Source organism: Falco cherrug, chromosome 7, assembly GCF_023634085.1.
Source record: "Falco cherrug isolate bFalChe1 chromosome 7, bFalChe1.pri, whole genome shotgun sequence".
NCBI classification, from domain to species: Eukaryota; Metazoa; Chordata; class Aves; order Falconiformes; family Falconidae; genus Falco; species Falco cherrug.
Window position 1 is genome coordinate 18483581 of NC_073703.1, and position 15758 is coordinate 18499338.

A 15758-nucleotide genomic window follows, 5' to 3' on the forward strand; every position below is an offset into this window, starting at 1 on the left:
TCTCTGGAGCAAGAGGTACACAAAGGGACACTGCTCTGCTACGCCCACTGGTGCCTCTAACAAGCGAGTCTGTTACTAGGGGGGCAACTTTCTTTTTTGATCTGGAAGGGCGGGGGAACTTAATATCCATATGCTGTAAGGGAATCGGTGCGTTCTCCAAGAAACAGTATGGCTTGAGATTTGAAGTTTCTCATGATCTTATTGTTTTGTGGGGTTTTTGTTGGGTGTTTTTTTTTTTTGGTCTTTTTAAACACACTTAAAGTACTTCCCTTTGCCTTTTCTTTGGGGGTGGGGTGGGTGGAAAGCGCTCTATTTATATAGTTTGAAATTAAAGTGGTTGGTCTTTTACCTAATTACAGTGTTGCATCTGAATTGATCCCAATGGCACTTGAGTGGTTAGACTGTTCATAGGTTGCCTGGGTTTCATTTCTCTTCTCAATTTGATTAATGCCCTTAGCTTTGTATATATTAAGCCTACCATATGACATCTACTATCAAAGCATCTTTTTGGTTTGAGTGTCTTATGCTGTGTTCTCGTCTCCCTGGGTAACAAGTGTGTGGAACTGTATCTTCTCTTGTTTATCTAGCTTGCAAATTTCAGGTACTTTGTTGGAATATAAATGATTTTATTATGTTATTAAAAATATTATGTCTACTATAAAATGAGAAATATTTTCTATATGGAAGCAACAAGAAGAGGCTGAGAACTAGCCTTAACCTATTGAAATTTATTTTTTTTAATTGATATAGTACTTTTTCATCAAATAGTATTTCTCCTTGCACCCCCTTACTGGAAAGTCTAGACCTAAAATTCAATTTTGGGTTGCAATTTGTATCATATTTCACAATAGACCTTTGCAATATAGGGTCTAATGTTAGATTGATTTGTTTGGGTGTCTAAGATGCAAAATACAATCAACACTGTTTTGGTTTGTGCTCTAGGTTTTTTGCAGTTGATTTCAGTAGTTGAATCTTATCTGAAGGAATATAATTACTCTGAAACAAAATTGGATAAAGAAGCTATAAAAGGTAGAAACTCATACCTTGAGTACCTAGTGTGTGATTTTTTTTTTTTTTTTTTTTTTTTGTGTCAAATCATTTATCAACATCATAGCAGATGGTAACCCTAAGAAGTATATTATTTTGTTTACACGAACTTTAGGACATTTGTCTCTTGAAATAAATTTTAAATATGGTTGTCTTATACCAGTAAGAACAACTTTCATTTCAGTTTGATTGTAAGATCCAGGTTTTTTATTAGATGAATGTTTGGACCTCTTTCTTCAGAATGAATACATACGTTGAAGTAATGAGGCAACAGGTTTCTTCAACTTTTCTTCTAGAAGAGCTTGAAATGCTCACAGTGCCATCTTAGAAGTGGCATTAAGCAAAGTCTTTTTAGAATTCGATGCATGAAGCCAGAGAGCATCTTCACGACTGCTTGGCCTGGCCTTCCTGGAGTGAGTGAGGAGCACTGAGGTTCTCCTGTGACCTGGCGGAGTCCCGGATTTGGGCAGTGCTCAGCCTGGGATGCCCTGCCAGCCCTCCCTGGGCAGCGGGAGCAAGTGCGGTGGAGGTGCAATGTAAGCCAGACGCACAGGCTGCCAGCTGAACGGCCCAAGGATCCAACTTAATGAATTACTCCCTATCTAAACTAGCATGTCTGCTATAGAAGTAGCTGATTTCGATTGAGAACTATGAAATCAGCTCGTGAGTCATGTCAATTACTTTTCATGCTCAATGCCTACTAAAAAAAAGGAAGTGAGGTTAGACCCTCATCCTGCTTCTGGCTGCATGTGTCTGTGTTATTAGACCTTAGTAACAGGCAGTTGTTGAATTTTCCCCTTTTTTGCGTTGCCTGAACAGAGTGAGATATTGCAGCCTTTCCCAGTGCAGCATGTTTTTCAGTGCTCTGCTAGCTGTCACAGTTTTCCTGTGCCCTTTAACATCCGTGATGAATTAGTGGATAGTGGAATTGGACACTGCGTTTCCTTGTAGAAGGGGTTATACGAAGGTGGTGATCCCCCTAGTTCCTCCATTCCATTTTGTGTTTCCCAGGAAAATGCTTGAACCCTTTTGATGACACTTCTGCTTTGAGACTTCGTTGAACTTAAAATCATAGGTGACTCCTGTGTTCCTTGTTACTGAGTGTTCCCTATTTTGGGCTTACCACCTGTCTGGAAGGTGTATCTTATGCTCCTGCCATAGAGGGCTACCTTTGGCTGTATTAAAGGATGCGCTGGTTGGTTGTGGCCAGTCTGCTAGGGTTTGCCTGGGTCTCTGCCTCTTTCAGCATTTGGTTGTTTTGCATCTGCCACTGGTGGAAAAAACATTAGTGTGCAAACCAGAACAAATTCATTGAGCACCATTGTAGACACGTACTTGATTTCCTGGTTGAGTGTTGCTGGCTAGCCGGTTCTCTGCTTGTTTGGGGTGTGCTGTGTTGATGGGGACTGAGGGCAGCAGGGGTGGTGTTCCAAGTCAAATCCAAATGTTGGAGTAAATCAGAGTGCCGGTGTTCTGTATGCAGTGTATGAAATTTTTCCTTGTAGCCTTTAAGGAGCTTCTAAAATGTGAATGCATGTGCCTCGTGTGCAAATTCTGATTAAAGGGTAGGTCTAGATGCAGCCTGGTTTAGGCTTGTAAGAAAAGAAAAGAGATGCTGCATGAAAAGGAGGAAGAAGACACCTGGCGGAAAAAAAGGAAGCGCGTTGATACTCCTGACTACTCTAGCTAACTGTACTGGGCTTTTTTAGAAGAAAGAATCCTGAAAGCTCTTTAGAAATTAATTTTCATCCCCGTATTAAACCGTTACATTTTGTTTTAGAGTGGTTTCTTTGAACAATTCATTTTCATAATTCATATGGTAGATTTAAAGTGAGAGTTTTTAATTATACATGTGCTGATTTAGTAGTACCTTAACCTATGTCCTTATGTCCCACTGGCTCAAACTTTTAAAGGAGTAACATGTTTTACTGGTTAGGAGTCATGCACCTAAACACTCTACAGTTAACCATTATTTCCTGACATATTTCCTTATTTGTAAGTGGGTTGATACAAAGTACTGTCTTAAACTTTCCCAAAGACACTGTCTTGCAGTAAGATAGCGTTCTCTTCACCACTGTGCCCCCCCCCTCCCCCCCCTTCTCTTTTTTCTCTTTTGAAACTAAGGCAATGGAACTTGTTATGATAATCACTGGATTACTAGCGCTGTTGTTTCTGGCAGAAAAGAGTCAATTGTGCCAAAAGATTACTTTTGCCTTTGTCAGTGCCAGCCACCACTTTTTACTCAGCTCCTGGACCAGTTACAAGGAAACAACAATGCTGTCAGCTGCAACAGGCACCAAACTTCCACAAACTGCTGGCTCAACGTAGTTAGTGGTGGGTTTGAATTTTCAAAGAGTGTTCTCCAGCCTTGAGTATCTTCCCTGCAGTACACAAAAGGTGTCTAGGCTTTATCTGGGTGATGGCACTGTTCTCTCAGTTTAACAGGCCTTCTGCATGCTGTCTTTGTCAAAACGGTATTTTTAGCTTCATAAAACACATTTCTTAAGGAAATTATTATTAGAATACTGTTACTCCATAGGTAATTTTATTTATAAATATTTACATTATTTCCTTCCATTTTATCCTGTAGCGTGGCCGGTCTGAGAGAGATGTGTGAAAATTTTAGAGTTGCAATATAAAGTTAGGGTTTAAGGATGATTATATGGAGGACCTTGCACCCATTTCTTATAAATTATAACTTATAAAGCTTCATAAATAGTTTATACGTTATATCATATGAAGAATTTATGCTCTATATCAAAATTCTTAAAGAGACATTTGGGTGACAGGGAACTAATTTGTGCTTTGTAGGCCCAAGTGTGTGTAAATCTGCAATTTAGGATGGAGGTGTTTCACCTGTTTAAAAAAAAAAAGTCTTGTGATACAGATAATCAGAAACCTAATTACTAATTACCTTATCCTATATGAATGAATTGGCCATAGGGATTCAGATATTTTAGTTATTTTGGAATGTGGTTTAAAGATGGTTTGACCAATTAACTTTGAGTAGGAAGTAATTGGAGAAAGTGTTGGCAACAGTATTTCTAATAGTTGGCTAGATAATACATGGGATATATATTCTGATCTGAGTTTAAAGATCACCCAATTTTTCCTTCCCCTTTCTCTTGAGCTGTAACCTGGATTTGCATAAAGGGAACCGATTCTAAAAGAACCGTTAGAGTTAAAAAAAATTCCTGTTTTAGTAAAGCAGACACCACAAGTCTGTGGGCGCTTTTTTTTTTTAAAAGACATTGAAATATATCCAGTCTGTCTTGCCTTTTTACCCCCTTATGCTAAAGTACCTTGCATGTCATATAAAGACCAAGTAGGGGAAATAATTTTGCACATTTTACGATACTTAAGCAAGACACGAGAGCAAAGACTAGAGAACAAGTATGTGTTTCACAGTATGTGTTGCAATATTCTATGCTTAAGATGCAGGATAAATCAGGCTGTGCAAAAAGCAATGCCAACATCGTTGTGCTTGTTTGTTACTCATGCTAATTTCTTATGGATTGGGTAGGGCAGACACTGCAGATTGGCAAATTCTTGACTTTTTATGCTCCTGTTTTCAACAGCTGCAGGTGTCCAAATGAGTAGGTTGCTTTGTAGCCAGCTTCATTAAAAAGGAAACTGTTCATCTTAAGTTTTGGTTTTAGAAATACAGCTTTAAGTGTATGGAAGCGGATGAATTTGCTTTAAGTGTATGAAAGTGGGTGAATTTGCTTTCAGGTTGCATCAGAGAACATTATGCTTTTGCTGTCTTTTCTTATAGGTCTGTATTTTTCTTTTTATTGCTAGGTATGGATGAGCGAACAGGTGCCACATCCTGGGGAACAAGTGGTCAGCCAAGTCCTTCATATGAATCTTCAAGGGTAAGGTTCTCATGTAATAATTCATATTAAAGTTTATGGGAATGTACAGTGAAAATTAGCAGATGATTTGGCAATGCTTTTGGATGGTAAGCTCCTTTAAATACACAAATTATCATTTTTTGAGACTTCAATGTCTTTGATATGCTGCAATAGGGATTCAGATTTCTAAGGCTAAAAAATATATGTGAAGAATTTATGAAAATAAACTATATATAACTGTATACTTGAATGATGAGCCCAGGTTTTATTTACCTTATGGTCAGAAAATGAAAGCAGAAGTCATGTTACTTAAGAGCAGATTCATTAGCTAAGTGTAGGGAATGCTTGCCTCTCCATTAATATTAGCCAGCTGTAGTATGTGCTGTGTCACGGTGTTGGAGAGAGGCTTCTCTTTTTAAATAGAATCCTCCTGTTTCCATTCCAACTTCATCCATCCTGCTTTTTGAGCTAAAGGTTATTGATAGTATCTAATATTCAAAAATAATACTGCCTTTTTAAAACCTCAGTGATCAAAAGCAGGCTTTCCCTGTAGTAAATCACATTCCCTTTCATCTGCTCAAGTTTCTTTTTATGAATATCTGCTCCCTAGAAGGCCAATGAGCTAAGTACCTAATGAACTAATTACTAGAAATACACAGTATAGCTGGTGGGCCTAGTCTAAATGATCTGTTCTAATTGCAGTACCCCTGAGCCAGCGAGTTGTGTTAGCTCTTGCACCTTGGCAGCTTTCTCTTGCTGTGGAATGGAACGAGTTGGCAAGGTCTGGATGTTGTTAAAGCCTCTGTCTGACTGTGGAAAAGAGCGTTAGGAAGATTGGTCATGAAGTCCTAATTTTTCCATCGATCATTGATAAATGAATTATGATAATGAGATAGAAGAACTTTATGGGTTGCACAAGTGTTTCTGTGCAACATAGAAATTAGGCATTCTTTTAAAACATCCTGCATAATCTGAGGCATGAAGCCCAGCCTTTTAGATGCTTTTTCTATATTTGAAATGATGGAATCTTATTATACAGCTTTAAGTAACTTGTATTCTTCTTGTCTGGTGTTTTGATACTCACTTATGATGTTGCTGATCAATTTTAATCAATTATGAGTTAAGCTGACCTAACTGGAATTTGAGCTTGTGATTCATCAGCTGTGTGGCTATGTTAATCACTTTTTTTTTAATGTTAGAGCGTTAACCAGCTAGCATTCCAATAATGTCAAGTCAGGGTGCCTGGTGTGTGGGTCTGTTTTGTTTTTTTTGGGTGGGGTTTTTTTGATTTATTCTTGGGGGGTTTTGTGCTGGTGTGTGGTTTGAGTGTGTTGGTTTTTTGTGTGTGTTTTGTTGTTTGTTTTTACTATAACTGAAGATCATGACTAGGAAATTTAAACACGGGTCAATAACGAAATCCTCCACAAATTATACCCTAAAGTTGGTAATAAAGGCAGATGTCAGTGCTCTAACAGAGGTATACCAGAAGTTAGAATCATAGGAAGATTTGGTATGTATCATTGAGAAAAGCAAATGTAAATGAGCGATGTTAAATTCTTATACGTGTCAGATGTCCATCTCCCCCTATTGTAAGCAATTGTAACTTGGACATAAAATAGTTTATATTAAAAAAGAGAGACACACAGAAAAAAAAGGAAATATATCCTCCTAGCAAACAATCCTTGCTGAATCATAATTTGTTAGGACAGTTTCAGCTGAAGTCAGTTGGACTCCAGCCACAATGAATAATATATTGTTAAGAGTTAATGGAATCTATCCCCACAATGTTACTGAAGTATTTCTTCCTCTGCTGGCTAGGTGAAGAGGATTTTTCCTCTTAGATGAAGCACCAATTATTTATAGCTTGTGATGGGGTTCTTTTGTGTTTGCTTTTTTTTAAGAAAATATGTTCCATTTTGTTTAAACTGGAACATACTGTTTTAGCAAGTCTTTCTTAATTCAAGTTAAATATGTTATAATGCAGTATTTTAGAGAACTGGCAGTTAATGCTGTCTGATTATTTTTTTTTAAAGTTAGAGAGTTCGAAAATACTGACATGTAAATTTATTTCCCTATTTCTATTTGTGGCTGAATGTAATGATTTTATAGCATGGTTTTATGTACATCAGTATAAAATTTAGAGAAGACTGAACACGTGCATAAAAACTTCCCCGATTTATAAACTGAAAATGAACTAATCAGTTTCACCTCTTACTTTTGTCTCCCAAAACAATGTTTTGTATGTTTTGCCTTCTCTTTTTTTTTTTTTTTTTTTTTAAAGTTTGTTCCCATAGTGTTGAGGTGGTAAAGTTTTCTTCACTTCAACAGATGATTCATTTTTTTTTTTTTTTTTGTTTGTTTAAAGGCAGCAGAAATCTTATGAGGGGGAAAACACCCCAATAGTCCTAAATTCTAGTGAAAGATTATTATAATTAAGTATTTTTACAAATGTTTTCCTACACTAACTTTTTTTTGGAAAACCTGCTAAATGATATCAATTTAAGAGCCAGTCTCATGTTGGCAGAGAAGGTGACATCAGACTGTTCGTAACATTTCTCCGTGGGGTCCGCTTAGAGTTGTGAGCTGTTGGCCCCGCAGCCCTGAAGCATCAGCACAGCAGCAGTTCAGGATCACTGACCAGGTGGTAGACGCTGGTTTTACTGGGAAGCCTCGTGTTCTTGGGGTGTCTCAGGAGGCATCAGCCTCTGGTGCTGGGCTTTGAAAGATTATAGCACACCTGTGTCTCCTTGGTTTTACCTAGTGTATCAGCTTCATGCAGTGAGGAATAAGGTAGGCCTGTCCCACAGGGTCAGCGTGGGTGTTCTGCAGAATCAGTGTGAAGTCACTATCTAAAGGAATTCGGAAGGTTTGGCCGAATTTTATGAATCTGTTATTCATAGTAGATCTCAGCCCAGGTCTTCAATACACCTAAAAGTTGCATAGTGGGAGGGGAAGAAAAGCCAGCTTTTTGTAGGGGCCCTGCATGAAGCAATAAAGAATGCTTTTCTGGGATATAATTTAAATGACAACAGTTGTTTGTTGTGTGGTTGTTGTTTTTCTTTTTTTTTTCAAAAAAAACCCTGAATTCCTCTTACAAGAAAACTCCATTCCTATGTTTCCCCCCAAAACATGATAAACACTAGAAATGCATACAATCTGTATATAGCACTGGTAACGGTTAAGAAGCACAGATTAATTCATCCCATGGCTATGTTCTCCAAAAATATATCACAAACGAAGTTCTCTTCTGCACTGAAATTACTGAAAAAGCACTGGACTCCATTTACCAGTCTAAATCAAGTTTGCATGCATAAATTTTGGGTAAGATGTATGGTCTTAATTTTTTCGGGTTTTTTTTTTTTTTTTTTTTCCAACTAATGAGACACATGACTGCCTCAGAAATTTGAGTAAAGATAAGTTCTAACTGCAATTTCATATGCTGCCAGATCAGATGACTGAGGAAGAGCTAAAATGAGTGTGTGGGTCTGTGTTGTAAGAATATAGATCAGCTTCTCCGGAGGCAGCGCAAATGATACACTTAGCCTTTTACATTCTAGGTTATTCTTTGAGGTGATTAACAGAGTTTCAAATAAATTATAATAGTCTTAAATGTTCAACTTTAACTTCAAAATCAAGTGCTTTCCCTTCCCACCCCCCACCCCCAATTTCAATGTAGAATGTTGTTGTCCTAATAGTTCTTACTACTTGCGTGTTCACAGGAAAATGGCAGTCTTCATGGAAAAAGTTCAGACCTTTCCACAGATATGGAAAAATTGAAACCTCAAGAGGTACCATTTATTCTTTTTATCTTTTGTGTATTTTTATGTTTTTGTTTTTTTTCTTAAACCTGAGTGCAGCCTACTACTGGAGTTTTCCTTTAAAAGTCACAATACAGTGACAAAATGATTTAAGAATTTGAATTGTTGGCTCAGTGTTGGCTGGAATTTCTAAAGGCATGTAAAGACGATCAGTTTTCAATTCAATAGAATTGGAATTTGGTGCTAGTTAATTACATAACTGTTAAAGGCTAATGAAGATAGATGGTGGAAGGCTGGCTAAAGGAGGTCTTCCTCTCCTAACTCTTGCCGAAGGTCTGTTTGGGTCCCTATAGGTGGTGTGATCATGTCCAGCAATGCTGCTTAAGGGAAGTGTAAGTATAGGGCAAATATTTTGGCACCTTTACTGTTGTACATTCCCAGCAAAGCCCAGCACTTAGGCCCTCCCGAGATTTCCTGGACAGAGCCGATCTTTTGGACATTGTTCTTAGAGCTGTTGGTGGACACGTTCTCTGCAAGTCATTAATTTTTCGGACTTTGATTACAGTTTTGGCAACAATTACAAGCATTGTGTGGCAAAATACTGATGTTTTTGTCTTTAAGTATGCTGATTACCATGGTCCTGTGTTCTGAATAGTAATGATTGGTTGTTACTGATGTACTTTAGAATTCTGTTTTTTTGGTGATGTTCCCCTCCCTCCCCCAGCATCTTTATTTTACATGCCTCTTCAACGTCTCTCGTCAACCAAGTTGAAGAATTGTAATCTATGTGTCTTTGCTTGTATGGTAACTTTTCCTAACCTGTGGTTATTTCTTGGTGCTGTTCTTTGAATCTTTCTGCTGCTTCTGTGTAACTTAAGAGTTAGGGTGATTATGGCTGCATGCACTAGTCAAGATGAGGGTATACCATCAATTTACGCATGACTTAATGACACTTTCATTCTCTGTTCCTTTCTTACTCATTATGAAGTGCATTTTTTGACTGTTACTGAACTCTAAAGTGATATTGTTTCAAAAACTGTGTAGAAAAATATTTTTTCTTACATTGTATACTAGTTACCACATTGTTATGCCATTGAGCTGGTTTTTAACGTTTCTTTTGTATTTATTTACACCAAAATTTATTTGCTGTTTTACTGCCAATTTCATGGAGAACTTGCTTTGCAACTCTGCGGTAACATTTAGCTAGGACTATTTTTAAACTTTTTTGTTATCAGCAAACTTTATTATGTCTTTGGTCAACCACTTTTTATGATTTATTTATGGAATTGTTGAAGAACGTTGGTCTGAATGCAGTTTTTTGGGAAGTGGGGAAAACACATTGGTTAACTTCTTTTCATTGTGAAAATTGGATGTATATTCCTGTGCTTGGGACAGGGTGTTTATGTATTTTAATCAATAATTAATTCACAAAAGATCCTTCTCTTGTTTCCCATAGCAGTTTATTTCAAGAGTCTCTGGTAATACTGTACTGAAACCTAAAATATTCTTAGACAATAAGTATTTTGAACTAACATGGAAGGCTGAGAATCACTGCAGGCTTGAGAGAACCTTGTATGAGCCATATTTTTTCATTACCTAGTAATGTTAAATAGCATTCTAACCCTGAGAGACCAGTGGGTATTTGTGTTAGAATTGGCTGTGGCGATCTGAAATTTGTGAAGAGGTACAAATTGAGACATGAGTGATGTGTGTGTGCAAAATCTCTGTTGCATAGGCCAAATGTTGTGATAGAAAAATGAATAATTTGAAAATATATCGGGGGAGGGAGAAAAAATAGGAAAGCTTTATTTCTACAGTAGTAATTCAGAAATCGTGGTTATTCGCAAGTCAGTGGAATTCTATAAAATGCTGATGGTCTCCTTTACTCTGGAATGATGATACTGAAGTCCATATACAATACTGTGTCAAAATATTCAATCTCTTGTGCTTGTTCCCTCCCCACCCCCCCCAACTTTACAATCTTGCTTTTTCTTCTGTGTGTGCAACAGTGGTGGTTTTCCAGTGAATATCTTCTGGTTAGTGAATGTAGGTCCCTCCGTTATCTGAGTGATATACAGCTAGAGATATTTTTGCATGTGTTCATAATCCCTTGCATTAGAAGGGTAGCTAGCTCTTCGTGTATGTTGCAGAGGACTGTAAAGCAGCTTTTTGAAAGCCTTGCTCTGCTGAGCTCTTCGAGGCAAATTCCCAAGTAGCGTGTTTGCTGCACAATAACGTATTGCACTTGAAAGTTTTGTCTTCCTGTTGTGAGATGATTCCGAAGTTTTTAGCTTTCCTGCTTTATTTGGGAGTTATAATTTTTACTCATAACCTAGCAACAAATTGCTATAATTGCTTTTTTGGGGATAAACGTTGTCTTTTAATTAAGTATTTTTCTACCATAGTTTTTATTGCAGTGTGGTTAATGATTGCTTTTATTCCATGAAGAATAATGCTCCATGAGGTTTTCTTTCATTGTTTTGATTTTGTTGCAACATGTCTTTGCAATAAAAGGCATAAGTTAGTTTTTCATCTGTTTAGATTGCTGTCTCCAAATCAAGCAAATCTAAAAATAGTTTTTGTAAGACACTTCCTTAGTGGATAGCCTTTATATATATATAGACACATAATAATTTTTACTGATAAAAATGTAGCATAAATTAGCGGAGGTATTTTTCTTCCAAAATCTGAAGTTGTGGGTGTTTTAATTATCTTTCAGCATGTATATTGCACTAAAAGCTGTGAGTGTACATTTTGACCTGATTTAGCATAGAATCTAGCTTCAGCACTGAGTATGCAGTTATCCTCCTTTTCATTTACATAACTCTGCTATGTATCTGCTTGAAGCCAGAGTTGAACTGATCATGATACCACTGCTAGATTTAGATGGGTTTATAGCATCAGTCAACAGGCTATGCCCTCTATTGTACCTAAAATACTCAGACATGAGTTGGAACCTGAAATACTATATGCCCAAACTATTCTTCCCCCCCTACCACCAGTAGCACTTTTAATTTGCAAAGAAGTCAAAAAATAGTAATGAGATAGCAGGTTTTGAAATAGTATTTTATACCTCTTAATCTCAGGTACATAACAAGAAAGGAGGCTGTTAAATAGCAAAACAAGACAAGAGGGACACAGAAATACAGTAAGTGTTATCAAGTCTGTTGTATTTGTGTCCTTTTTGTCCTCTGTTGGTTTTTTTTGCGGGGGAGGGAGGTTGTTTGGTGGTTCTTCTGCTGGTTATTTGCTTTTTCTGATGTACTCTATAAGCAAGCAGATGATTCAGTGTGAAATCTAAGCAAAAATTAAATATCCTATATTCAGTGCACAGGACTCTTTTTCTCAAATTCAACTTACTTTGTAATTTGATTTATGGACAGCACTTTTCAAAGCAAGTTCTGAATGCTTTAGTTAGGTTTTTAAGTGTTGTCTTTGAGCATTTATTGTTAGTATGTTGGCTGTGGCTGTACCTGTATTATTTTATTTCCTGGTTTATAGCTTAGATAAGAGCTAGAAAAATCTGGTTTCAGTCATGTGAGCTGCATTGGAGAAGCTTGTTGGTTTTTTGGGGGGAGTTGTTTGTTTTCGTTTTTATTGCAACTACCTATCATATTGAAATTGGCATTGGAACCTGTTCACAAATTAATTTTCTATGTGGCCAGGAAATTGTCCCATTACATATCATGTTTGTATTTGCCTCACCAGAGTTGAGAGCTGTAATTGACCATTGGGTTTAGCTATTTAAAATGAGATTCATCATTCACTAACTTAACTTCCTGTAAATGGATTTAGAACTGGCAAAAATGGTGATTATTTCAAAACAGATTCCTTGTTCATGTGTTAAGTCCCCTTTCTCCTTCCCAAGCTCTGCTAGTTTAAAAGTAAATAAACAAACTATGTTTTCAGTTGTTCTTATTCCATTCCTGCACAGGTAGCTGTCATCTATTTCAACTTGATATTTGGAAATAAGCTAATGAATATTTCCAGAGCTCTGTTACAAAGTACGTGACTTATGGTGACACTTGGAGGGTGCTTGTGAAAGCTCTCTTGACTTTTCCCAATAATACCTGAGATCTGGGGTAGTGACATTTTTTTTTTTTTTTTTTTTCCCCTGCCTCCCGTGTAGCTGGTGACCCAATCATGTATAAAGCTATATTTCTGTTTTTAGGATGTTGTTGTGGAATATTAAAGCTTCCTGATAGTGAAAAGGAATCAAAATTAAAACTAGAAATTGTACAGCTCCTTGTTTCTGGTGCAGTTGGGTGGTCTCCATTGGCTAATTGCATTCATTTCTCTATTTAATAAGTATTATACAAGTTTCTGGCACAATACAGTGAGATGGGGTTGAAGTACTGGCTGTTCTCAGCAGGCTGGGAGACAGCATGTGTGTGTGTGGAGGGAAGAGGTTTTTGTTCCCTGGCACGGCAGACAGATCTTCAGTTTGGTCTCTTAGCATTTGGATTTCAGCAGGCAATTGATAGCAATATGGATGGAATGGTCTAAGGAGTGTGTGGCGTTTCCCATCATGGTCTGTCTGCTCCGTTCCCTGCCTCTGGCATTTTTCCTTGTTTAGACAGTTAAGGTAATTTTCTGTTTGACCTGTGAGACACTGGTGTGTTTTCCTTATGGAGGATGTTGGTGGAGTTAGACCAGAGAAAAGCAGGTTGTTGGATGTGTTTATTATTGGCTGTGTTAGAAAAGATCTGGTGAAGTAGCTGCTCTTCATTTTAGTTTTTGATCATAATGCCTGTTGGTTGGGTGTTTTTTTTTTTTTTTTTTTCTGCATAGAAGGTTTATACATTGTTGATTGATTATGTTCAGCCACAAACTGACTTATTCTGTAATTTCCCATTCTCTCACAGAAGAGTCTTTGTGCACATCTCTCTGGTCCACAGAATTATAAAATGTGGTCAGGTATAGTTGCTATTGCAATATCTGAGCTAATAGTCTGTGTATAAATAATTTGAAAGTAAGTTTTGAGACTTAACTTGATTTGTTCTTGTAGAGTTGATTGCAAGTTCTGTATTTTCTGACTTAAAATTGTTCAAATTTTATGAAGTACTTTACTTAAAAACACTAGACAATGCTAAAAATACATCCATATGAATCTCTGTGCTTCTTTAGTACCTTTTTTGTCAGACGTATACTTGAGAATGTACGTATTTTGCTGTCTTGCTGTGCCTTTCCCTGTTCTTCTCAGGTGAATGCTTTATAAAATCATTTTGGTCATCGTTTGGAAACCACATTGTTCGCAACTAATAGTTTGCTACAAGACTGTTTGTGATTTTAACTGGAGCTGTACCATGACTTGTGACAATGTGATGTTTATTGGTGTTGGGTTAAGATAACTAAATTTAGTGCAGGTGATCCTCAAGGCAAAAAGGAAGAGTACTCTTCTCTGGATTTATTTTTAGTTTACCTTAATTTTTGCAAGGTTCTTCCTGACCTGTGCGTTCAGTAGACCCAGACAGGGTTTGGTTCTGTAGTCTTTCCTTTAGGCCATTGACAAATAGGTAGGTTCAATAACTGAAAATACTCTTTTCAAAACAAAATGATTGTTTATTTCTGGAAACATACATGATCACATAATCCATAATATTTTAAATTAGATAGAACACCTTGGTGTGGCTGTTGCTCAGAGCCTCTTGTCTAATCTGAAGTCCGTGACATTCCCCGTCAGTCAGCCTCTCTGGGTCTGTCCGTCTGTCTTTCGCTGTCTCTGCGTCTCGCTTTCTCTCCCACTTCCCCCTCCTTGTGTTTTTTCCCCTCTCGTCTTTAGAACTCTCAGGTTAGTTTGGGGTGGCAGATAATCCAAAATAAAGTGAATTCCAGCAGTAGATTCACTGTCATTCATTTATACATTAGTCATTTAGACGACTTTTGCCTGATCTGTATGATCATAGCCAAATTTAGCTTAGAAGGGAGCTGAGTATTCCTGAGTTTTAAACAATTAATATTTGTTAGTTAAGGTGAGCCAAACTATAAAACTCAAGGAATCGGAAGCAGCATTCATTAAATTTAATCTTTCGGTCTGTAGCCATGTCAAACTACGAAGTCAACCATTCATTTTAGTGGAATTTTAATGACTTAAGTTTAAAGGCGATAATTGAGCTATATTTTAAGTGGCTAACATGCAAATACGCATGTATTGATCTGGCAGCTTGGTTATGAGCCACAACTGGGTCTAATTTTGCTCTATTGCCAGGGACTTGTGTAGGAGACAGCTTGGGGATAAGAGAGGAGGAATAAAGGTAACAAACCTGTTTTTTCTACTTTAGTGGACTTGAACAAATAAACTGCTGAGGAGTAGTTAACTGTACAGTGTCTCCTTCAGTTCTCAAATTTTACCCTGAAGTGGAACTAGGATGTTGTGCTTATTTAAAAATCAAAACCAAAAAATCCACCACTTGAGTTAGGGTCAGGAGTACAGTTTTGCTTACGCATGGACAAATCTTGGTGTGATTTCAGAAAATGATTACTAAGGGACAATAGTTCTGTTTTTGAAGTGGAAGCAAAAAGGGAGAGGATGAATCCTACAGAAGCCATAGAACCAGTGCAGTGAAAAGGGGTAGGAACAGTGAGCTGGGGAGACTTCTTAGCTTGTTCTTAGGTGAGTTCTGTGACTGACTTAAACCAAAACGTCAGAACATTAACGGTCACTGAAAGACATTGAATGTTAGGAGGCAAAATACCATTTTATTTTGTAAAATGAGGCATTGACTCATTGTGTCAGGCCTTCTCTTAGGGTTTCGTAGGATAAACATGCCTACTAAGGAGTGTGTTTTCTCTGTTGGTCCCCGTCCCCCCCCCCCCCCTTTCCTCTTCCAGGTCTTATAGACTAATACATTCTGTACAATAAATTTCAGGTGTCCTGTATGCAACTACTTATGGTTTTGTGAATAATCTCAGAGTTTTAATTGGTTTGGCTGTGTTAACATACCTGTGCACAGGAAATCTTCCTGATACAGGTAAAGCCTAAATCACCTGGACACTTGGGGCATCTTACCCAGAAGAGGTAGAAATGAAAACTATTGCAGCTGTTGTTTGTTTGTTTGTTTTTTATATTGATGGACTTAATTTATTGGAATGCTTAGAG

General features: G+C 37.4%; 1 protein-coding gene across 10 annotated transcripts in view; it reads left to right on the forward strand.

The window, feature by feature from the left end:
• TCF12 (transcription factor 12) overlaps positions 1 to 15758 on the forward strand; it is a 173895-nt gene that overhangs the window by 43653 nt on the left and 114484 nt on the right. For all 10 annotated transcript variants that reach the window (XM_055715645.1, XM_055715642.1, XM_055715648.1 and 7 more), the window contains exons 4-5: positions 4849 to 4922; positions 8621 to 8689. In XM_055715645.1, coding sequence (XP_055571620.1) covers positions 4849 to 4922; positions 8621 to 8689 — 143 coding nt within the window. The remainder of the gene's footprint in view (positions 1 to 4848; positions 4923 to 8620; positions 8690 to 15758) is intronic.